The sequence below is a fragment of the Gracilinanus agilis genome, chromosome 3 (assembly GCF_016433145.1).
Source record: "Gracilinanus agilis isolate LMUSP501 chromosome 3, AgileGrace, whole genome shotgun sequence".
NCBI classification, from domain to species: Eukaryota; Metazoa; Chordata; class Mammalia; order Didelphimorphia; family Didelphidae; genus Gracilinanus; species Gracilinanus agilis.
The window spans coordinates 679494885-679518734 of NC_058132.1; the positions used below are offsets into that span (position 1 = coordinate 679494885).

Sequence of the window (23850 nt, forward strand, 5' to 3'; positions counted from 1 at the left end):
CAGGGTTCAGTAAAAGATGAATAGTAATAGGATATAAGAGCATAGGATTCAAAAGTAGAAGACAGTATGGAGTTGAACTGGTCAACTGAGCCAAAATGGAGAAAGAAGAAAAGCAAGGAAATACCCAAGAAGTAATGAACGATGGAGGGATTAGAGGTAATAAAGCAGGCAGAGGCTAGCCATGAAGTAAAGGAAGAGATTAAATAATATGTTACTATCAGAAAGAGGGATATTGAAGTATTTTTGTAATCAAAGAAATGGAAATACTTGTGATGATGCTCACAGATTTACTACAGAAGGGACCTACCCCTTCATTTCATAGATGAGAAAATAGAGGCCAAGGGAATTAAAATGACCTGGCCAAGGTTGTATGGAAAATGACCCCAAATCTTTGTGATAAGTCTATCACTCTATCCACTGCACTTCTCTGACTTTATATTCAGTTGCTAAAGCTTAAAACTGCATTAAGATTTTTGGGATACCCTGCACTGTTTATGGTAATCCTCCAAAGTACCCCTATAAGGAGATAGAACAATAGGGATGTCATCTTATGCTATTATATATATATATATACACACACATATATATATATATAGTATATACTGTCTTGTTAAAACATCATCAAAATTTGTATATACATATATACATATATGTATATAAATGTGCTGAAATCACTTTGCAAGCTTGCCTAAAGTAATAAAGATATTCAGTGTATTGAAGACCATATCCAGGTCTCTGAGACTCTCTACAATGTCAACCTAATTTCCTTACCTAAAGGTTCACAAAACATGGATTCACACACACACATACCACATAGAATTATGTAACATTTTGTAAACTTAATCTGTGGATCACTGTGATTGTGAACTGAAAGTTAATGTTTATAATTTAGCCTGATTTACTGTGCTATGTGAAATTTTGATACAGGGGCAAGCAGAGACATTACTGGAAAACACCCAGAAGGCTAAAACATTGCATTGACCATGTCATAGGATTCAGGACTCTTGGCTTTCAGGGACATCATCTTCAGAGCAGTTCTGTGAAAATCTCCAGAACAGTCATCTTCCTTCCTTCCTTCCTTCCTTCCTTCCTTCCTTCCTTCCTTCCTTCCTTCCTTCCTTCCTTCCTTCCTTCCTTCCTTCCTGTACCTTCCATCTTAGAATCAATACTGTGTATTGGTTCTAAAGCAAAAGAGCGGTAAAGGGTAGGCAATAGGGTGTTAAATGACTTGCCCAGGGTCACACAGCTAGGAAGTGTCTAAGGCCAGGTTTAAACCCAGGACCTCCCATCTCTAGACCTGGGGCTCTCAATCCACTAAGCCACCCAGCTGCCCCCTTTGAATTCATTTCTGAGGGAGGAAGAATAAGGGTGGGAGGCATTGTAGACACTTGAGCACAGATTTCTGTTTTTCCTTATATTTGCCTTCACTTACTTTGGTGGTTGATTTGAGAACAGGGTCTCAGTAGTTGGCTTCTTAAACTTAGTCTTCATCACTGGTAAATACTACCCCATTTAACACTGCCCTGGCCAACATCGTTTTGTGACTCTCTCACTGTTGCTTCATTCTAGCCAAATTCCATCAGACTACCATTAAACTCTGCTGTAATGTTTGGCTGGTTGCCATGCTATGCAGATTACTCTAATTGTTCCCATTGCTCTTATGACCCCACATAACATTGTTTCACCCCATATTTTTTTCCTGAAGCCAATATGTTACATTAAGTAGAACGAATTTATACTAATTTCACGAGTCTGTGGTTTTATTGGTGACATGACTCAACCAATGTAGATTAGCCCTCTTTGGTGCCTTTGGAGTTTCTCTGGATGGAAAAAACTCACCAACTTATGGCGAATTGGTGGTTGGGATGGTCTCCAGTTAGCTATGGTGGTCCTTGGGACAGAGGTGTCCAGTTTCCCATGGGCCATACTGATAACTTTCTGGCCTGGGATGCCCTGACAGAGTCTTTTTGAGACAAGGGTTAGTTCCATCCCCAGTTGGAAAACCTGAGTGGAGATAGGGTACGCCTCTATCTCTAGGGTTTTGTTTTTTCTTTTAGCTTACCTAAGCGATCAATCTTGATCTAAACTTTAAAGATGAATATTTTTCATATTGAGTTTAAATAGCAAGAAACCATGTTACGTTGTAGTGGATGCAGGACCAGTTGGAAAGTGAGGAACACCTGGATTTAAGCCTTGCCTCTGATGCATACTTACTGCAGGGACTTTAGGCAAATTATTTAATCTCTCAGTGTTCCAAGGATCTTTCTAAGGCTATAAATGACATGTTTCCTGGAAGGAGTTTCTGCACTGAGAGTTCCCCACACTGATAAAATCATAGAACCATGCAGAAGAATGTGGGGCAGTGGAAAAATAGGCTGGGCTTGGAATAAGAGAATATGAGTTCAGATTTGGTTGCTTCTTGCTACTGGTGTAACTTTGAGTGAGTCACAGAATTTGAGAGTTAGACGGGAACTCAGTGGTCATCTAGTCACCCCCACAAACAGGAGGAGTCTTGTATTTCCCCTGAACCTCTGTTTCCTCATCTTTAAAACTGGGGAGTTGGAATCGATAATTTCAAAGATCCATTTTAGTGCTATGGGTATGATTCTCTGAGTGCCCTCTTTTGAAGAGCAAAAACAAAAACAAAAACAACAACCCCATTTGCCTTAGCCACTGTACTAACAACTGATTTGAAAACTTTAAAAACTGAGAGTCAGATTTGAAAGTTTCCACGTTTAAAAGACAAAGCCCATTTGGTGGTGATAAGGAGAGCATCAGTTTGAAACCTGCCTCAAACATTTTCTAGTTGTGGGTCTCTGGGCAAGTTACTTAACTTTTCAATACTTCAGGTTCTGCTAAATGGTAGGGAGTAGAGGGGATAGCTAGGTAGTCCAGTAGATAGAGTGCCAGGCATGGAGTTGGCAGGGCCTGGGCTCAAATCTGGCCTCAGACATTTCTTTTTTTTAAACCCTTAACTTCTGTGTATTGGCTCCTAGGTGGAAGAGTGGTAAGGGTGGGCAATGGGGGTCAAGTGACTTGCCCAGGGTCACACAGCTGGGAAGTGTCTGAGGCTGGATTTGAACCTGGGACCTCCTGTCTCTAGTCCTGACTCCATCCACTGAGCTACACAGCTGCCCCCCTTCAGACATTTCTTAGCTGTATGACCCTGGGCAAATCACTTAACCCCAAATGCCTAGCCATTGCCACTCTTCTGATTTAGAATTGATACCAAGACAGACAGGAAAGGTTTAAAAAATGGTGCTGAGGGAAAGGGAGAAGACCAACTCTATGGTCTCTTCCAGCCCTGAATGTATAAGCCTATGATTCCATAAACTATGATTAATTAATATGTATGTGGGGTTAAGGATGCTCACTTCACAAAGAGGGGAGTGGATGAGGACTTTGGGGAAATCCCTCAGTAAATGGCTCCTCTCCTTTTGCAGATGTCTCCATTGATATGCCAGACCTCCTGGATATCAACCATCTCAGAGCCACAGGGTTACAGCCCGGAGAGGAAGAGCTTCCAGATATTGCCCCTCCAATAGTCATTCCTGATGACCCCAAAGGTACTGCCTGTGGCCAGAAAAATGCTCTCTCCCAACCCTCTTTCCTGTATGACAACATTTAAGTCAGAGGACTCCAGTTCTCTGGCATCTTGCTGTGGGGCCGTGGGGTTATACCATGATTTGTACATAGCAGGAAGTGGAAAAGATGTGTAAGGGAAGAGAAAATGTGGGTGGGTTGTTGAGTGGGTAAGGTGAGCTAAGATCAATGCTTTGGTAAAAAAACGCCTTTTAGTTGGATATGGTAGAGTAGGCTTATAACCCTCAACACTGGTTAATACTGGGGGAGACTCAGCCTGGTGGATTGCCCGAGCTTGGGAGTTCTGACCTGCAGTTAAGCCAATCAGTCTGGCATCATTATTATGAATCTTTGGGGAGAGAGAAAGAGACTGAGAGAAATGGAGGGAGACAGAGAGACAGGGACTGAGACAGAGAGAGACAGATGGAGAGAAATGAGAGAGACAGAATCAGAGGGAGAAAGACACACACACACGGACAAAGAGTCAGAGAGACACAGAGAGAGAAATGGAGAGGGTTAGAGAGGGAGAAAAAAACAGAGAGACAGAGACAGAGAGACAGAGAAACAGAGAGACAGAAACAGAGAGAGATAGAGTCAGAGAGAGAGACAGAGAGACAGAGACAGAGAAACAGAGAGACAGAGACAGAGAGAGACAGAGAATCAGAGAGACAGAGAGAGACAGAGAAATAGAGAGACAGAGACAGAGAGACAGAGAATCAGAGAGACAGAGACAGAGAGAGACAGAGAGACAGAGAATCAGAGAGACAGAGACAGAGAGAGACAGAGAAATAGAGAGACAGAGACAGAGAGTCAGAGAAACAGAGAGACAGAGAGACAGAGAGAGAGAGACAGAGAGACAGAGAATCAGAGAAAGAGACACACAGAGAGACACAGAAAGACAGAGAGAGACAGAGAGAGTGTGTGTTCCTAGGGGAGCATCAATCAGTGCAGATCAGAAGCAAAGCAGTCTGTATTATCAGTTTGGTTTGAAATTGGACCCATGAGTTCCAGGTTAGGTGAGAGTCTCATGCCAGTCTCAAAAACAAACAACACACACGATAGAAATCTTTTTGTTTGTGTTGATTACCTTCATTTACATAAGCACATAATCGCTTTGAGAACAGAGGATTTGCCATTATCTTTGTTGTCTTTCCTTCACTTTCACTCCATAGATTTTCCTCTTTTATAATCCTGGATCTATTTTCAACTATTGCCCAATTGATGGAATCCTTTTCCCTTCCAGTTCTTTGCTCACAAAAAGTTGATATAAATATTTTTGTATGTATAAGCTGTTTTCCTTTTCCTTTTATCTTTTTGGTTTCATCTTAGTGACATTGATGGGTCAAAGGATATACACAGTTTAGTAACTTTTTGGTTATATTTTCTAGAACGAATAGCCTGATTCAACAGCTCCACCAACCAGGCACCAGGATGCCCATTTTCCTGCAGCTTTATAGCTTTGGTCGTTTTCTTTTGTTGTCAATCTGATGGGGGTGAGGTAGAACCTCAGAGTCACTTCCATTTTACATTTCTCTGCTTATTAGTGATTTGGAGCATTTCTTCATATGGCTGCTAGATTTTTTGAAGGATCATTTTGCAAACATTAATATTCTCAAGCAATTATATGATGGTAAATGCTGAACCACAGAAATCTCTGAAGAAACTTCAGTCGAAAATGACTCGAAAGGGAAATGAGAGATACATGGTTGTTCATGAGTGAGCAATAGCACAATGAACACAAATATCCTAGATTTTTAAAAAACATTCTTTATGCAGCAAAGATTTATTTATACAGTTCTTCAAATGTTATGGACATGCAGACCCTCTCCATTCCCTAACAACTCCAAGTGTGAAATGAAAGAAAGCAACTTAGATTTACAAATAGACACAAAATTAAGTTAAAGAATTCTATAACTTTATATATATGTAAATATTTATGCATATATACACATGATACCTAGATATACATTTATATGTGTATGCATATATATACATACATATATATGCACAAGAAAGTAGTTGTTATTTTTTAAATTTTCTGTTCAGGATCCTTCACAGATTATTCTGTTGACAACCATATTTCAGTTTACAGTAGCAGTCAGGATCAGAGGTCATCTAGCCTGCCCATCCCCACTTTACAGATGAGGAAAACAGGGCCCCAAAAGGGATGGAGACAAGATTATAGGATCATAGATATAAAACTGGAATGGGCTTCAGTGGCTATCTAGTTCAACATTACAGAAAGGAAACTGAGATCCATCAATGGGAAGGGACCTGTGCAAAGTCATGGAGGTAATAAATGGTGGGGCTCCAAATCTAGCACAGTTTAGAATATCTTGGTTTTGAGACAGAGCTAAATTGTTTATTTCAAGTTAAATAAAAAGTGGAACTGGATAGGATTGGTTCTGATTGTATGGCAACCACAATCATCACAGGAATTAGAGAAGGGAGAAATCAATACAGGCTTTGGAAGTATATAAAGGAGTTTAGCTATTAGTATCTCTGATGACTGTCTCTCTGGTGCTTTCAGCAAACACCTATACAGGGTACTTAGAAAGACTTAAAAGAGAGAAATCATTGAGTTCATTAGCCTGATCCTCTGACCTTCATGTTTGATCTGGTCTAAGAGGACTAAACTAATTATTCTCACTCATTACCAGAATGCCTTTATGTATTGCCACGAGGATTATGTTGTTGTTTGTATAGAATTGTGGAGAGCTGTGTGGAAGCTCTGGGTATTTTAATAAAGAATATTTCTCTTTTTTTTCTTCCACTTATGTGAGAGAATATGGTTTGGTCTCATTTTCTGCCTCTTTCTCCTTTCCCCCCTTAAATTTCAGATCGATTGATGAACCATTATATGGAACGTAAGTATCTCATTTTTTCCTCCATATTTTTCCTTGATATTATTCCTCCATATTATTCCTCCACATATTTTGGCTATCGAGACTTATTTCCTTGAATTAGTTGTTAATGGAATGTCTTGGTCCTCATGAGACTTCTTCTGTGGGGATGTTGGATTGACGCTTCACTTGTATATTGGGGGAGCCACATACTGTCAATGAACAGTGTCATAGTAGAATGGAAGCTCCTTGAGGGCAGGATTATTTCATAGTGCCTAGCACAGAGCCTGGCATACAGAAGGCTCTTAATAATATTTATTGACTTGAACTGAACTGTTAGCAGAGCTGTTAGTTTTATAGAAACTATTCTACTCTTTTTTAAACCTTTAACTTCTGTGTTAAGCTGGCTCCTAGGTAGAAGAGTGGTAAGGGTGGGCAATGGGGGTCAAGTGACTTGACCAAGGTCACACAGCTGGGAAGTGTCTGAGGCTGGATTTGAACCTAGGACTTCCCATCTCTAGGCCTTACTCTCAATCCACTGAACTACCCAGCTGCCCCCAAACTATTCTAGTTTTACCTTTTACAAGTTATTTCAGGAGACACCTTGGTTCTGTTGTCTGCTCAGTATGGTTCTTCGCTCTGGAGTATGCTGGAGCCAGCTCTTACCAGCTTGTGAAGGCTTATTTCTAGGAACATTTTCATTTCAGAAGCCAACAGTCCAGGACTTGATTTATTATTTTGTTGATTGGCTAGAGTAGACTTAAGAAATAGCTGGAGAAAATGTTAATGATGCAGATTGAGCATAAAAGGGTCTCACGTGCAAATTTCTTTGCATCCCTGGTTACACCTTCCAGTGGTCTAGATCATAGGCCATCATCCATGCTTTTCTATTAGCATTTATCAAATGTGCCAGCCATTGGAGATACAAAGAGCAAAAATAGTCCCTGCTTTCCAGAGGTTTTTTCCATTCAATTCTTTCAAATTAAATCAATTCATTCATTCAAATACTCATCTTGTGTTACTTTGTTATCTTTGTGTTTTGAGTTATCTTTGTGTTATCTTTGGTATATCCATCAATTCTCCACCGATTATTTCCCATATGATGACAAAATTTAAAATAATCAACAAGCATTTATTTGATACTATGTCTAGAGTAAGACACCGAGTTTAGATGTCCTACCTCCCTCATGGAGTTTATAGATTAGTACTAGAGCTGACAGTCTAGTTGATAGAAGATTTGCTTTTTTTTGGCCACTCAGGAAACCTTTTTGGGTTAAATCTAGTTAATCTTGAATAAGATGTATCTCCTGTGTACAAAATCTTAAAAAAAATTTTTTTTTTGAGGGAAGAGTCCGTATTCTGTGGATCTAAGAAAGAAAGTTTCTGCTGAGTCAGTCTCTCTGGCAAAACAATTCTGGATTCCTCTCTCTCTAACGCATTATAACTCTTTGGCTCATCACATTTTCATGCTTTCCCTCCTTTCTCCCTAGTCATTTTGACTGATAGACATTTGCTGTTTTCTCTGCCCCTGGCAGAACACCTGCAAAATTGGGAAAGTCATACTGGTCGCCTACTTATGTAAAATGTTATGTGATTTTTAAATGAAAGGTTTCTACCAAATCTAAATCCTTTTGTTCCCTTGCTCTTCATGAGCAGGACAATTTCCTCTAATAGCCTGCACGTAAGTAGGTTAAATAGGCCTGGGGTTCCTGGCCGTGGAGGACCTCACGTGTTCTCTGAGCAGCTCAACTTACTAGTAAGGAGCAAGATAGATATATTTTTTAAACCCTTACCTTCTGTCTTAGTACCAGTTCTAGGATAGAAGGACCATAAAGGCTAGGGAATTGGGGTCACACAGCCAGGAAATGTCTGAGGCCAGATTTTAAAAAAATACCTTACTTCTGTCTTAGAATCTATACTAAGTATAGGTTCCAAGGCAGAAGAGTGGCAAGAGCTGGGCAATGGAGGTTAAGTGACTTACCCAGGGTCCCACAGCTAGGAAGTGTCTGAGTCCAGATTTGAACCTGTCTCCAGGTCTGGCTTCTCTATATACTAAGCCATTTAGCTGCCCCTTGCCCATAAATTCTTACTAATAAATTAGATATTCTACCAGTGCAGGTCCATACCACCTCTATAACTTCCTAGAACACTGAGAGGTCATATGCCCAAGATTATACAGCCAGTAGGTATCAGAGGTAGCACTGGAACCCAAGACTTCCTGGCTTCTCTCTATAGAGCCATGTAACTATATTTTGTGCCTAATTCATTAAAATTCTGAAATATATTGATTTCATTTTTAATATTTGTTAATACATTCCACTTTTTGGTCCCTTCCATGTATGAGCTAATGCTCTTGGGTATTCTAAAAAAGAAATACTTTAATTAGTCAAAGCATTTATGGTTCCTTAGGAAGAGGAACTGTTATTCACACAGTATTAAGGACTGTTTTCTCCCCCTTCCTACAAAGCCACCCCATGGCGTATAATTGTCTGACTATTTTCATTGCTGATTTAAAAGTCTGGGTGTTTACCACTGCCATCAGTTGAACATATGGACTACATAAAAAATCGGCCACCCAGGACCCAATTGTTGAGCTATTTATTTCAGTCTCATTTCTCCTCCTCCTCCTCCTCTCTAATTTGAGATTTGGGAATTTAAAATGTTCAGAGAAACCTTAAACCTGGGAGTCATTATTGTTCCATTGTGTCCAACTCTTCATGACCTCCATGAAGAGGATCAGAGCACACCGATATTGTCCATGGAGTCTTCTTGGCAAAGATTTTGGAATGATTTATCATTTCCTTTTCTAGTGGATCAAGCTTAATGGTTAAGTGACTTGCCCAGGATCACACAGCTAGTAAGCATCTGAGGTTGGATTTGATCTCAGATCTTTGTGACTCCAGGTCCAGCAGTCTATCCACTGGGCCACCTAGCTGGCAGGACCTGGAAGAATTTTGTTCTTATGTTTTGCCAGAAAGATAGTTGACATAAATTAGTATAATAGGTTGATTTTCAAGTCAGGAGGACCCAAGTTCAAGTCGTTCTTTTGACACTAGTCCTGTTACCACTGGCAAATCACTCAACCTTTCTCAGCCCAAGTCTCTTTAGCCCTAAAATGAGCAGAATCAGACTAGAATGCCTCTGAATTCCCTTCTAGTTTTAAATCCATGAGGATTAACCTTTGCTGTTTTTGTCAAAATGGAAGAAGTTTGATAGGCGTTCCCTGATATGGACCAGGGATTTCATCAGTGTAGAGGAATTATCAATGCAGATGGATGCCTTCTCCACATCTTATAGTATTAGAGAGCTACCTAGAACACTGGGAGGTTAAGTGACTTGCCCAAGATCTTGTCAGGGACAAGACTTGAACCCAGGCTCTTATGATTCAAAGGTCAACTCTACTACACTACTCTGCCTGGTGATCGTGAGACCAAGATTAAGAACTTATTTCTTAAACGGACACTTCCAGCAACCCCATTTTATAGACCAAGGCTTAATAAAGTTTCCTTGTTTGGAAGGGGTTGTTTTTTGTTTTTGTTTTTGGCTAAAGAAGAAGCTTTGCCCAGAGGATTGAATGAAGGTCTTGGAGTCGGGAAGACAACCTGAGTTGAATCTACCCTCAGATACTTATTAGCTGTGTGACCCTGGAAAAGTCATAGTATGTCTCTGAGTCTCAGTTTCTTCAGCTATAAAACGTGTGTAAGAAGAGCTCTTATCTTTTAGTGTTGTAAGGAATTGATTAAGTTTAGAAGCTTCTAAAGATTAGGGATTGTTTCATTTCATTTTTGGTATTTTCCCCCAAAATTCATCTTGATTAACTAATGTAATGTGCTTTATAAACCTTAAAATGTTCTATAAATGTGAGCAATTTTTATTGTTTTTTTAGAGAATTACCACAATTCCCCATTTCATATCAGAGGTATAGATGAAGACACCTAAGATAGTTGTGATAAATGGGTGGACTGTAGAAATTGTCTTTATTGTGCTATGTAATTAGGGAGTAGAAAGTGATGACCTAGAGAAGAGATGTAAAGGGAAGTGAGAAATGGGGAAAAATTCCCTCATCCTGCTGGAATAGCATGTTTTGTTTTGCAGCACCAGACATCGATGAGTCCTCTGTGATGCAGTTGGCAGAGATGGGTTTCCCTTTGGAGGCATGTCGGAAGGCTGTGTACTATACTGGAAACATGGGACCTGAGGTGGCCTTCAACTGGATCATTGGCCATATGGAAGAGCCTGGTAGGGAATTTTTAAAACGGGTCTAATAACACTGAATCCTGTTACTGTGAAGTTTATTGCCAGTATAGAGTCATTTTCTCAAAGCAGGGGTGGCTTTTCAGGGGCCAATTCCATTTCCTTTCGTTATTTTCTATTAGGGTGTGTCCAAAAATAACCTCACAGTTTGGCGTAGGTGAATTTGACTTAGATAGTCAAAAAGAATGATATGTTTTTTTTAGTTTTGAGTCTTAATGTAATATGAAGGAAAGGCTTCAATTTGCTCTTTTCCCATAGATTTTGCTGAACCGCTTTCCCTGCCTGGTTTTGGAGGAAGTGCTACTTTGGGGGCCACTGCTTTTGGTGCTATTGGATTGGATAACCAGCCTCCAGAAGAAATTGTAGCCATCATTACCTCCATGGGTTTCCAGAGGAATCAGGCCATTCAGGCATTAAGGGCAACGGTGAGTAGGTACACTGTTCTCATCATTTAAAGTAATTTTTTGTTTTTCCTGCAGCATTTGAGAATTTTAAGGAATTTGTAATATTATTTAATAATTCTAAATTTTTCATTAGAATGTCTTTCCTCCTCTGCATTATTTAGAAAATTCTAGAGAAAAATTGGTCTTCTAATGCTCATGAGGCTATTGACTATGAATGTGGAAGATAGTGCCAGATAAGGGGAAGGAATCCAAATTCTATCCAATTCAGTTCACATTTATTGGGGATCTACAGTCTACAAAGCATTGTCCTTGACCCTGGGGATATGAAATCAAAATAAAAAATAATTTCTGCCCTCAAGGAGCTTCTTTTCTACTCTAAGCTATATATAAACCCATCTCTGGTATTTAGCAAATTTAAACTCATCTGCTTGGCAATCCTCCATCTCCCATATCTGTGCCTTTTCACTGATTACTTCCCATGCCTGGAATTCTCTCCCTCCTGGCCTATACCTCAAGATTCCTTCAAGGCTCATTAGAAATTCCTTCCACATGAAGCTTTTCCTGATCATTCCCAGATTTTAGTGTCCTCTCCTCTCCTCTCTCCACCTCACTCAGTTACCTTGTTTTTATTTTGTGTATCTCCAGAGATATACATGTTGTTTCCTTGATAGAATGTAAGCTCCTTGAGGGAAAAGATTGTTTAATTTCTGTCTTTATATGGCTAGTTCCTGCCACATGGTATTTAAGAAATGCTTGGTAATCGCTTGCTTGGTCCCCATGAGAGCTTCTGACTATGGAATTTCCTAGGTTGTGAGATATATCTTTCTATTTCTGTCATTTCTGTAGTTATCTTTATTTCTCTATCTCTATGTCTATCTATCTATCTCTATCTCTATCTATCTATCTATCTATCTATCTATCTATCTATCTATCTATCTATCTATCTCTATCTCTCTATCTCTCTATCTCTCTATCTCTCTATCATGGGAGACTGAAAGGAGGAGGAGACATCACTTCAGTAAGAAGCATTCTGCTCATTTACTCAAGGATAACTGATAAATGGGAGGAAGAAACACCTGCCTCTAGCTCTGTTCCCTTCCTTCTAGGACTTAGGAGAGGCTCTTAAAATGCATAGATGGGACTTACCATCTGTTTCAGGTCAGAGCCTCATGGGAATTTCTAAGGCACATTGCATGTGATTGTTGGTCTGATTTTTATAGCAAGATGCATTTAGGTTAATGCTGTTGTCCTATAGGACAGTCAGCCATCTGTCCTCAGTATTAGCATATACAGTGCTGAACCAAGAATGATGTGGTCATTGCAAAGCTGACGTGGTGCTGGGACTCATTTAGCAGGGAATCTAATTATAGCTTTTGGTCAGGAGACTCATAGAGTGCCTCTTGAACATGCATTCTTTCCACAGAATCCAAGTTATTGCTTGAAAGCACTTAATGCTGATGAGACCAAACCTTTCACCCCCTTTATTAGTCATCTTGTCTTTAAAGGTCATGCCTGAAGGCTCAAAGGAGTGGTAGATATTATAACAATAATTTATGCATCTTTCAATAGAATAACAATTTGGAGCGGGCGCTGGATTGGATTTTCAGCCATCCTGAACTGGAAGAAGATAACGAGTTTGCTGCCCATATGATGGAGATGGAGAACAATGCCAATGCTAACATTATTTCAGAGTCCAAGCCAGATGGTCCCAGAGTGAAAGATGGATCAGGAAGTAAGTTGTTTCCTCAGCCATGACAAAAACTGGAAGAGGACAGCTAGCATACTGGATGGCAGAGTCAAGACACAAAAATATCTAGATGGGCTGGAACTTTGGGCTGAATCTAATAAGAAGACATTTAAAGATATAAATGTAAAGTTTAATACTTGGACTCAAGAAATCAATTTCCTAAATATGAGATTGGAGAGGTATGATTAGATAACAGTTTGTCTGCAGAAGATCTGAGGGCTCTAGTGGATTGCAAGCTTAATAGGAGGCAGATATATGAAAGAGTAACCAAAAAAGCTGTGGCCCTGAGCTTCATGAAGATGTAGAGTTTTTAGGAAAAAGAACATGATGTTTTGTTATTTTCTGCTTAGCCTCTAGATCATATTGGAAATGTTTATTGTGATAGGTTCTGGGCACCACAGCTTAGGGAGGACTTTCCTAAATTGGGAAGGTCTCAGAGAAGGAATTTCCTTCCTTCTTTCCTTCCTTCTTTCCTTCCTTCTTTCCTTCCTTCTTTCCTTCCTTCTTTCCTTCCTTCTTTCCTTCCTTCTTTCCTTCTTTCTTTCCTTCTTTCTTTCCTTCTTTCCTTCTTTCCTTCCTTCCTTCCTTCCTTCCTTCCTTCCTTCCTTTCCTTTTCTCTCCTTATTTCCTTCTCTCCTCCCCATTAGGGGATAAGGGTAAGGCATGAAACTGTCTTCAGATAATTTAAAAACTATCACGTGGAAACAGCATTAGGCTTGTTCTGCTTGTCTTTAGAAGATAAAACCAGGAGCAAATGGGTAGATTTTTTTTTAAACCCATAACTTCTGTGTATTGGCTCCTACGTGGAAGAGTGGTAAGGGTGGGCAATGGGGGTTAAGTGACTTGCCCAGGGTCACATAGCTGGGAAGTGTCTGAGGCCAGATTTGAACCTAGGACCTCCCGTCTCTAGGCCTGACTCTCAATCCACTGAGTTACCCAGCTGCTTCCCAAATGGGTAGATTTAAAAAGAAACAAATTTAGAATTTTGTCAGGAAAAATTTTCTAACTAAATCTACTCTTAAATTTAATGGCCAGGGGGCAGCCGGGTGGCTCAGTGGATTGAGAGTCAGGCCTAGAAATGGGAGGTCCTGGGTTCAAATCTGGCCTCAGACACTTCCTGGCTGTGTGACCCTGGGCAAGTCACTTAACCCCCATTACCTAGCCCTTACCACTCTTACCACCAAGTACATAGTATTGATTCTGAGATGCAAGGTAAGGGTTTTTAAAAAAAATTGAATGGCCTGCCTCAAGAATATAACTATCCCTGACATACACTAGCTTTGTAGTCTTAGACAGTTCTCTTACCTTCTCATTGCCCTAAAGAACTTTTTAAGAGTATAATGTATTGGATTATATTTTTAATATTGACATGTACATAAGTACATATGCTTTGACACATGTAAATATAAAATAATTATACACATAAAATAATAAAATAAATGAAAATCAATCGAATCCAAGACAGTTACACACATTTTTTCAGGGGAAACCCTAGCCATTGGAAGAAGAGGGATTAGAAACACTTCGTGTCAAAGGTTATGTTTGAGCTGTGTCTTGAAAGAAGTGAGGGATTCGTTGAGGCATAGGTGAGGAGAAAGTGCATTCCAGGCTCAGGGGATGGTTGTTGCAGAGATGTGTGGATCTGAGATGGAGTTCCATGTGTGAAGAATAGAGAAAAAAAACAGTTTAGATGGATTATTGATTGTAGGAAGAAGGATGATGTGTAAGGAGAATAGAAAGATAGGTTGTGGCCCATTCACTTTAAAAGTCACATAGAAGTTTAACTGTGATTCTAGAGGCAATATGAAACTACTGGAGATTACTAGATAAGGGATTGGCATGGTAGGTCTTTGTCAGCTCTGTGGAGGATGAACTGGAATGGTTGGAGATGTGAAGGTGCAAAACCAATTAGAAGGCTATTAAAACATGTAAACAGAACATGATTAGGTGTAAACTCAAGTGGTGGGCATGTGAGTGGAGAAAAGAGGTTGTAGAGATAGAAATGACCAGATTTGGCAGTGAAGTGTGACAAAGGGACAAAGAGAGGTACGGTGAGGCAAAGGGAGGAGTTGAATAGAATGCCAAGGTTGTAAACCTTGAGAGATTGGAAGGATAATGCCACCTTGTGATATAGGAATCTTATTTTGGGCCAGCATGAAGTTTTGATGTAGAGCTAGAGGAAGCCAGGAAATAAGCTTTTTTAAAAAACAGCTCCTATCTTCTGTTTTAGAATCTTTACTGAGTATCAATTGCAAAGGTAGAAGAGCAGTAAGAGCTAGACAATTGGGGTTAAGTGATCTGCCCAGGATCATACAGCTAGGAAGTGTCTGCAGTAAGATTTGACCTCAGGTCTTCTCTCTCCAGGCTTGGTGCTCTATCTACCTAGCCACCTAGATGCCCTGGAATCAGTCTTAAAATTTTTTTTTCATTGATATCTGTCTTAACATTACCTAAAAGTTCCTTTTGTATGACTCCCCCTCCCTCCTCTCAGAGAACCAAGAGGAAATATCTATAATAAATGTTTTTTTTTTCTCTCACTGACACAATTTTGATTCAATAGTGTTAGACAAGGCTGGGGCATACTCCTACCTAATTCTATATTCATTCCAGGGCTTTTGTGTTACTCACTGAAAATCATTGGTCCTGCTTTGCTGAAAACCTTAATGGGCAAAGGCTTTTCTAATCCATTTTGTTGGATTTATTACATACACTATGGCCCACCAGTCCATTGCTTAATCAATTTTTCTCTAATGGATTTCCCTTTAGAGATTGGGCCTTCTCGAACAGGGACTTAAACTCTGCAAACCACAAGATGGAGCTAGTGTAAAGCAAAGTCAGAAGACTAGAGGCAGCTAGAATGCTCTTATAAGTGTACCCAGAAGGCTGCTAAAGTGTTTTATTTCTTCTGAGGATGCCAGATGGCACCAACGAGTCTCCTTCAGGTTTTTAAATAGTTGACTTAGGTAAAATCCCACCTCCTACAAGAGGTTTTACCTAGTTCTCTCCACTGCCATTGCCATTATCTCCCCTCTAAGATCATTTTCCACTTACACACACACACTCTCTCTCTCTCTCCCTCTCTCTCTCCCTCCCTCTCTCTCTCTCTCTCTCTCTCTCTCTCTCTCTCTTCCCCTCTCTCTCTCTCCCTCTGTCTGTCTGTCTGTCTATCTATCTATCTATATCTATCTATCTATCTATCTATCTATCTATCTATCTATCTATCTATCTTTCTGTCTATCTATATCCAGACATCCAGCCATCTATCTGTCTGTCTCTGTGTATCTATCTGTCTTAATCTGTCTATCATCTTTCTATCTATCTATCCATCCATCTATCTATCTATCTATCCATCCATTCATCTATCTCATATGTTCAGTTATTTCTATGTTGTCATTGTATGTTCTTTCATGGCTGAGACTGTGTTTTTTGTCTTCTTTTTGCCCCCAGTTCTTAGCACAGTGCCTGACACTTATTAAGTAAACACTTAATAGATGCTTACTGATGGAGATGATTACACCTATACCCTCTCTTTGTGACTTGCTAGACTCATGGCTGGCTGTAGATGGAAAATATGATGTGGTGCAAAAAAAGTAGTAGATCCAGATTCGGAAGGACTTGAGTTCAAGACCTGGTGACATCACTTCCTAGCTTGAGTGACTTCAGGCAAGGCATTCAACCTCACCTTATTTTTATAGAAAATGGGATAATAAAATTTGCTTTTCCCGTAACTGTTATAAAAACCAAGCAAAATAATGCGCAGAAAGGGCTTTGTAGCATTAAAATGTGGCTTCCTACTGTGTGCCTGATGTGCCTTCCTGAATTGAGAGTTGGAAACTGCAAGAACCTTCACTGGTTCTTGAAAGTTTGACAGTCCTTTTCCTGGAAGACATTTTCTGGGTCGTCTCATGAAAATGAACTCTGCAGGGCATCTACAGATTTCTATTGCAGGATATTTATTAAATGCTTAGCATGTGCCAAGCACTGTGCTAAAAGGATACAATACAAAAAGCAAAGATAATTTTTGCCCTGAGGAACTTACATTTTAAAAGGAGGAGAATAGGGGGAACAGTGGCCAGATTTTGGTCCAGAAGGTTATAAGGATGCCTTTAGGAATGGTATCATTAGGGGATTAGATTAACATTGTCTTTTTAAAATTTTCTCTTTTATTAAATTTTACTCATATAAGAAGTTCCTAAGAGAGGAGCAATGGTAGAAGTGATTGTGTGTGTGTGTGTGTGTGTGTGTGTGTGTGTGTGTGTGTGTGTGTGTGTGAAGGGAGTAAAGGACCAGTGAGAAGTTGACCAGGAAGGAAGGAATGAAGTGAAGCCTAGCTTGGACTTCCCTGAAATAATGGATTGGTGGAAGCAATCACAAGTCAGGATAATGAGAGCATTCCAGGAAGACTCAAAGAAAACCCCAAGGTTACAAACCTTGGAACCAGATAGACTGTGATTTACTGTGATGAAAGACCTTTCAGCACCATGGACAGCATACAGGGGGTTGCCTCTGGGAGGGGTATAAAGCTAATTTGGCCCTAATGCAACAGGGAGGACCAAATCACTCTGTGCTGAACAGAAATATTGGGAGTGGGATGAGGCACACAGTTATTGGCTATATTTACTAGGAGGAAGAGGCATTCCAAACCTTGGGCTGTAGCCCATTTTGAGGTCTTTCATCAGCCAGTCAGAGTAAGACTCAGGTGAGGCTCTGGGTTATGGGACAAGTTTCAGTGCATTATTTGGGTTTTCCTAAGAAGAAGATTCTTTGACATGAGTGTGCTTTTGTGTCTCTTCACCATGAAATGTCTAGAAGAGAAATAGTTGGGTGAGAGATTGTGGGTCTGTGTGTGATTCCCTCAGGTATCTAGGGTCTTCAACTATAATTTCCCTGCACTGGGAGATAGCTGGGGAAGGTAAGTAAAGGTAAAGATATAAAATTGCTGCATAACCAAGGCTGTGCTTGGGAGTCTCTCCTGGAGGCTTCTCTCTTGTTGTCACAGTTGTAGTGAAATGACCCTTAGGGTCGAACTAGCCAGTGATATTTAAATTAGTCCTGACCACAAGCCATTTTGCTATAACATCTCTGATCTCAACAGTTCTAATAGCTGTCTCAAAGAAGTGACCTCAAATGCCATACTTTTCAATTTTGAATCATATTTTTTATCCTGCATAATATAAAGATATCTAATATTTATGTAAATTTATTAGGCAGAGGATATAGTAATTCACATAAAATTTTATTAAATTTTACTTATTTAAGAAGTTCCTAAGAGAGGAGCAGCACAGACTAAGAGAAGAAGGACTTTGAGAGGGCACAGCCGAGAAGGCCTCAGTACGTGAGCTGTATAAGGTGGGATGAGACTTTTGGCAGCTTAGAATCAGGGTGATAGGGTCCAGTCCACTGCAACATGCCAAGGAGGAGACTTATGGGGCAATGCGATTCTTGTACGCCTATTGTGAGTGCCATAATTATTCATCTGGTTTTAATTGTGTAATTGGCAGAGCTGTGTAAGGTAAGTCAATAGAATTGCTTTAAATCAAGGACTGCCTGAATCCCAAACAGTAGGAAGCAGAGAAACTCATTTATCACTTCTAGTTTCTTTCTTCAGGATCCTGGATTTTTGTGTGCATTTTTTCTTAAGGTAGATGGCTTCTGAGTTATTTTGATTTTTTTTTCTTATCAGAGAGTAATTGTGTGTGCTTTGCTGGGGAAGGTGGGGGCTGGTGAAGGATAATTGCTGTTTGTTAGCAGAACAAAGAATTGAGAGGCGTTCAGCTATGGCTCAGCTTTGTGGGCTATTTATTCTTCATGGAATATGAGTGAAGAATACCCTGAAAAGAGCAAAAACTTAGATACTCTTATTAGAGAGCCTCTTGGACAGTGAGGAAAGACGGCATTTGTTTTATGAGATTCTTTATTGGAGGGCATTCTCATCACTATGTCAAAAAAGTAATGGTAGTGTGGATCGTCTGCATGGTCACAGGAAAGGTCTTGGGTGGATTGCTTTCTCTGAAGACATTTGTTATGAGGGGATCTTGTATGGTCCTCCTGAGCAAGGGCCTGCAGCTTATGATTATTGAACATCTTTTGTTTTGGGAGATGATGGCTTCTTGCTTCTTTCTGGAGAGGAGGAAGGGAAGGTAGCAGAGAAAGGGCCCATAGGAGGGTCCCATTCATTACTAGTTTGCACTCATTTTGGGGGCAGTTCTTTCAATTTCTTATAAACTTAAGAAAATGGGAGAAGGGCAGAAAGTGAGGCATTCAAATCTAGCCTTTCATAGGTTCTGCCATTTGCAAAATGTGTTTCTTTGTTGCACTTAATACAAACTTAATTTTTTTAAAAGAAGGCACTGATTACTAATGCAGCTAAAATGTGATTAGGTTATGATTCATCAGAACCCCTTCTATTTTCTTCCAGTCACTTCTATACACTGGTGGTAGACTTTCTTGGCTAATAGTGGGGTTTTCCAGTAAGGGAGAGGAATGCAGAGTTCTTTTGCATAATGTAGGAGCTTGCTCTCAACGGGCACCAGAGAGGCAGCTTGCAGGGAGATTTGCTAGCATTGGGGAGGGGGGGGGAGGAGGAAGAGGGAGGAAGGTGAGCTCTGAAATAAGGCCAAACTGTGGTCTCTATTTGCCGAAAGAAAGAGAGGGCAAAAGATCTGACAATTCCACCATTATAATCCTAGCCTGATTCTTCTTGGCCTCTCATGAGGAAGAAGGGCATTTCGAATTCAAAATTGGGGATATGTTATTCTTTGGTGTAAAGTCAGTTTTCCCAGGGCTAGCCTATGTATTTATGATTGCTTCTTCAATGCTGAGAGGAAGAAAGAGATGCTTTGATGGCTTTGTAATCTCCTCAATATTGGTTGGTAATTACTCCAGTAGTATACCTTTTCATGCCTTCTCATCCTGTAGTACTTGTCCTTGGTTTCCCACAAATCACCTACTAAGGGGTCCACCATGCAAGTTGCAGTCTTTCTCTAAATGTTTTCCTCACTATATGGATGGCAATGATGCACACAGGTGGTCTGTGAGTTACCTCTTGTTCTTGCTGTATGAATGGCTCTTCTTTTTTTTTTCTGGTAGTATCCTTGATTACATCCTTTACATCACTTGTCCTGGCTAATTAATTATGCACTGGTATTATGCTACATCTTATTCAGTACACCCACCTGGAGTCTTTCCATTGTCCTTTGAGTAACTAATAGATTTAATTCCTCAGTGACTGCTATTCTGTGACTTGTGACTTTATAACAGTTTTGGGAGAATGTAGCTAACTCGTTTGTTACATAAAAGTTAAATTATTAATATCTTTAATTTTTACATTATTTATATTTCCCAATACATCCCTCCCCCAAATCCTTCTCAGAGATCCATCTTTTAAAACAAAAAATAAAAAAAGAGTTCGGCAAAAGTAAGCAATCCATCAACCAAACTAAATGTTATGAATCGATTAGACTGGCTTTCTTTGTATCCCTAGTGTTTAGTGCCTTTGGCACACAGTAGGCATTTAACAAATGCTGATCAACTGTTCCATACTCACAGTACCCCATCTCCCCAAAGAAGGAAGGGAGATTCTTTCTCATATCTCTTCTTTGGGGCCAAACTTGTTCTTTATTTTTATTTTAATTTATTATTTATTATTGTCATTGAATTTGATTTTTGTTGTTGGTCTTGACATTTACATTGCTAGATATAGTGATAAACTGGTTCTGCTTCCTTTACTTTGCATCAGCTCACATGTTTTCTCATTCTTCTCTATATGTGCCATAGTCGTTATATGGTTTTAGTTCTTCTTACATTTTAAAAGGATTTGTCCACTTCTGATATTCTTAAGTTTTAAAAAAATTATTTTTATCATGCAAAATTCACTTCCATATTTGTCATTGTCATAAGAGCACACTCATACAAAACCAAAACCCCGAAATAAAACTGCAAATATACTGATGTGAAAGGTAGAGTTTTGATCCACATTCATCTGACTCCAACAGTTCTTTCTCTCGAGGTGGATAGCATTCCCATTCATAAATCTTTCAGGATTGTCCCAGGCCATTGCATTGCTGAGGGTAGCCAAGTTTTCATAGCTGATCATTGTACAATATTGCTGTTACTACATACAAGGTTCTCCTGGTTCCACTTATTTCACTCTGCATCAGTTCATGCAAAATTTCCCAGTTTTTCTGAAATCATCTTGCTTATCCTTTCTTATAGCACAATAACATTCCATCACCAACATGTACCACAACTTGTTCAGCCATTCCTCAATTAATGGACATTCCTTCAATTTCCAGTTCTTTGCTATTACAAAAAGAACTACTATGAATATTTTTGTACAAGTAGGTCCTTCTGTTTTATTATCTCTTTGGGATACAGACCTAGTAGTAGTATTACAGGGGCAAAGAGTATGCACAGTTTTTTAGCCCTTAGGACATAGTTCCAAATTGTCCTTCAGAATGATTGGATCAGTTTGCAACTCTACCAACAATACATTAATGTCCCAGCTGATATTCTCAAGTTTTAAGCAACTATTTCATCATAATATTGGTAAAAGGGATTATCCAAGCTCAGAGCCCAGGATGGTGAGCCTTGATCTTCTGTACTTTAGACTCTCTGGATATGACCCCAAAATAGCAATATCCTGGGTAAGATCTTGAGGCAGAGAATACTATTCTCTTAAAAACAGGCTGAATATGTATGTGCAAAAATATTTATAGCTGCCCTTTTTGTGGTGGCAAAAAATTGGCAAATGAGGGGATGTACATCAATTGGGGAATGGCAGAACAAATTGTGGTATATGATGGTGGTGGAATACCATTCTGCTATAAAGAATGATGAACTGCTTGATTTCTACAAAAACTGGGAAGACCTCCATGAACAATGTGGAGTGAAATAAGCAGAACCAGGAGAATGTTGAGCACAGTAACTGAAACATTGTGGGACGATCAAATGTAATAGACTCTGCTAATAATAGCAATGCAATGATCAAAAACAATCCCGTGGAACTTATGAAAAAGAATGCTATCCACATCTAGAGAAAGAACTATGGGAGTAGAAACACAGGAGAAAAAATATCATGTATCACTTGGTTACATGAGTATGTGATTTGGGGTTTTGGTTTTTAAAAGATTATTACAAATATGAATAATATGGAAATAGTTTTTGAGTAATAAGACGTATAATAAACCAGTGGAATTGCTTGTCAACTCTGGGATGGGGCAGGAAGAGGGGAGGGAGAGAACATGAATCATGTAACCATAGAAAAATATTCTAAAAAAATTAAATAATGTGAACCCCACCCCAAACAGGCTGAAGTAGTGAAGCATTTAGTGAAGAGGTAACCCTGAGAATCTAGACTAAGCTTCTAGGAGACATGACATCCAAAGTATAGTGAATAGAGAGTTTGTCTTGAAGTCCCAAAGACTAGGATTCAAATTCATCCTCTGAAACATTCTGGTTGTATAACCTTGGGTAAGTCACTTTTCTTTTCAGCATCTCAGGCAACTTTCTAAGGCTATGAGTTACAGAAAAATATTTGTCATAAAGAGTCCCCAATGCCAGTGAAATTACAGGGCTAAAAATTCACACTAAAGTATGACTGATTGGTAGCTCCCCCTGGGTCCTCTGAAATATTCCACATTTTAAAAGCAGGATCCTTGTTAACACAGGATATCTTTGATGGAATTTTAGGAAGCAAAACACAAAGCAAAATGAAAAATGTCTCAAAGTGAAGGAAGATGCTTTTGAACAAGGGCCAACATATAACAGCAGAACTGTTCTTCCTGACAGTCTGTTCCAAGCCTCTCTGGGTTTTTTTTTTGATGACTTCATTTTCTTGTAAGCCCAAAACTTTCAAATTCTAAGTTTTTCAATCAGAACTCGATTGGGGTATGTGTATGTGTGTGTGTGTGTGTGTGTGTGTGTGTGTGTGTGTGTGTGTAAAGGGTTGGAATTCTGCCATGGATTGGTAGAGTTGAGTTGGCATGGCCATTTGTAAGTAAGATCATTTGTGAGTTAAGGGTTAGAAATTGGGACTCTATTGTTTATATGCCAACCACAGGATGCCCCAAAAGACATAGTACAGTTTAAAGCTTTCATAGCTATTTTAAAAGCAGATTATTAAAAAAAACTCTTTTAAGCTTCAATAGCTCAAAATTGCACCAGTTTTTGGAATGCCTTGTATAAGAGGGAAAGATTAACAGAGTTAAAGATTTCTCTTTTAGGTGAGGAATAGTCCTGTCAAAAGAAATCAATCACAGTTTATGCCCTCAGCTTTTAAAAAAAATCTATCTATCTATCTATCTATCTATCTATCTATCTATCTATCTATCTATCTATCTATCTGGACCTGTGATTTTATTGGTGTAGGGAATTCCATGTGTGAAAATTCCCTTTACTAGTGCAGATCAGTAAATGATTTAAATCTTATGGACTTCATTGTGTAGGACATTGAGAGATAAGTTGACTTGCCCAAGGTCATATAGCCAGTATATCAGAGGTAGAACTTGGAACAGATCTTCTTGGCTCTTAATCATGCTTTCTAGCCACTGAGCAATACCTCTCTGGAATAATTTAAAGGGAAATAATAGATTTGGAGGGAAAGCAGACTCAGGGATTGTGTGAGTTTGTATGGGCAGCCTTCCAGAGGAGTGGGGCATGTATACTTTTTCTACGAAGGCAGAGGTTCTTCTTCATCTTTTTTTTTGTGTCAAAGATCCCTAGGACTGTCTGGAGAAGCCTATAGGACTCATCTCAGAATCAAACTTTTTATTGCATGAAATATAACACTGAGGATTATCAAGGGAACCAATTATGTGGAAAGACAGGTAATAAAGCAAGTTGAGCTTCTCAACCCTGGACTAAAGACTTCTTATCCCAAGAAGCTTGCATAGGATAAGTCACTGAATCTTTTCCCCAGGTGTAAGGACAGTTTGTTGAGACACTTTCTGGGACAATTTAAAAAAATAAATCACTCATAGAAGCTCCCTTTTCCCCTGAGGTTGTGTGTGTGTGTGTGTGT

The 23850-nt window shown here is 39.4% G+C and overlaps 1 protein-coding gene across 1 annotated transcript in view; it reads left to right on the forward strand.

Annotated features, from left to right (window-relative positions):
* The window catches only part of USP13 (ubiquitin specific peptidase 13), a 159651-nt gene that overhangs the window by 130017 nt on the left and 5784 nt on the right, over nucleotides 1–23850 (forward strand). Inside the window, exons 15-19 of the mRNA XM_044669563.1 lie at nucleotides 3420–3566; nucleotides 6423–6449; nucleotides 10521–10664; nucleotides 10938–11104; nucleotides 12653–12815. Coding sequence (XP_044525498.1) covers nucleotides 3420–3566; nucleotides 6423–6449; nucleotides 10521–10664; nucleotides 10938–11104; nucleotides 12653–12815 — 648 coding nt within the window. The remainder of the gene's footprint in view (nucleotides 1–3419; nucleotides 3567–6422; nucleotides 6450–10520; nucleotides 10665–10937; nucleotides 11105–12652; nucleotides 12816–23850) is intronic.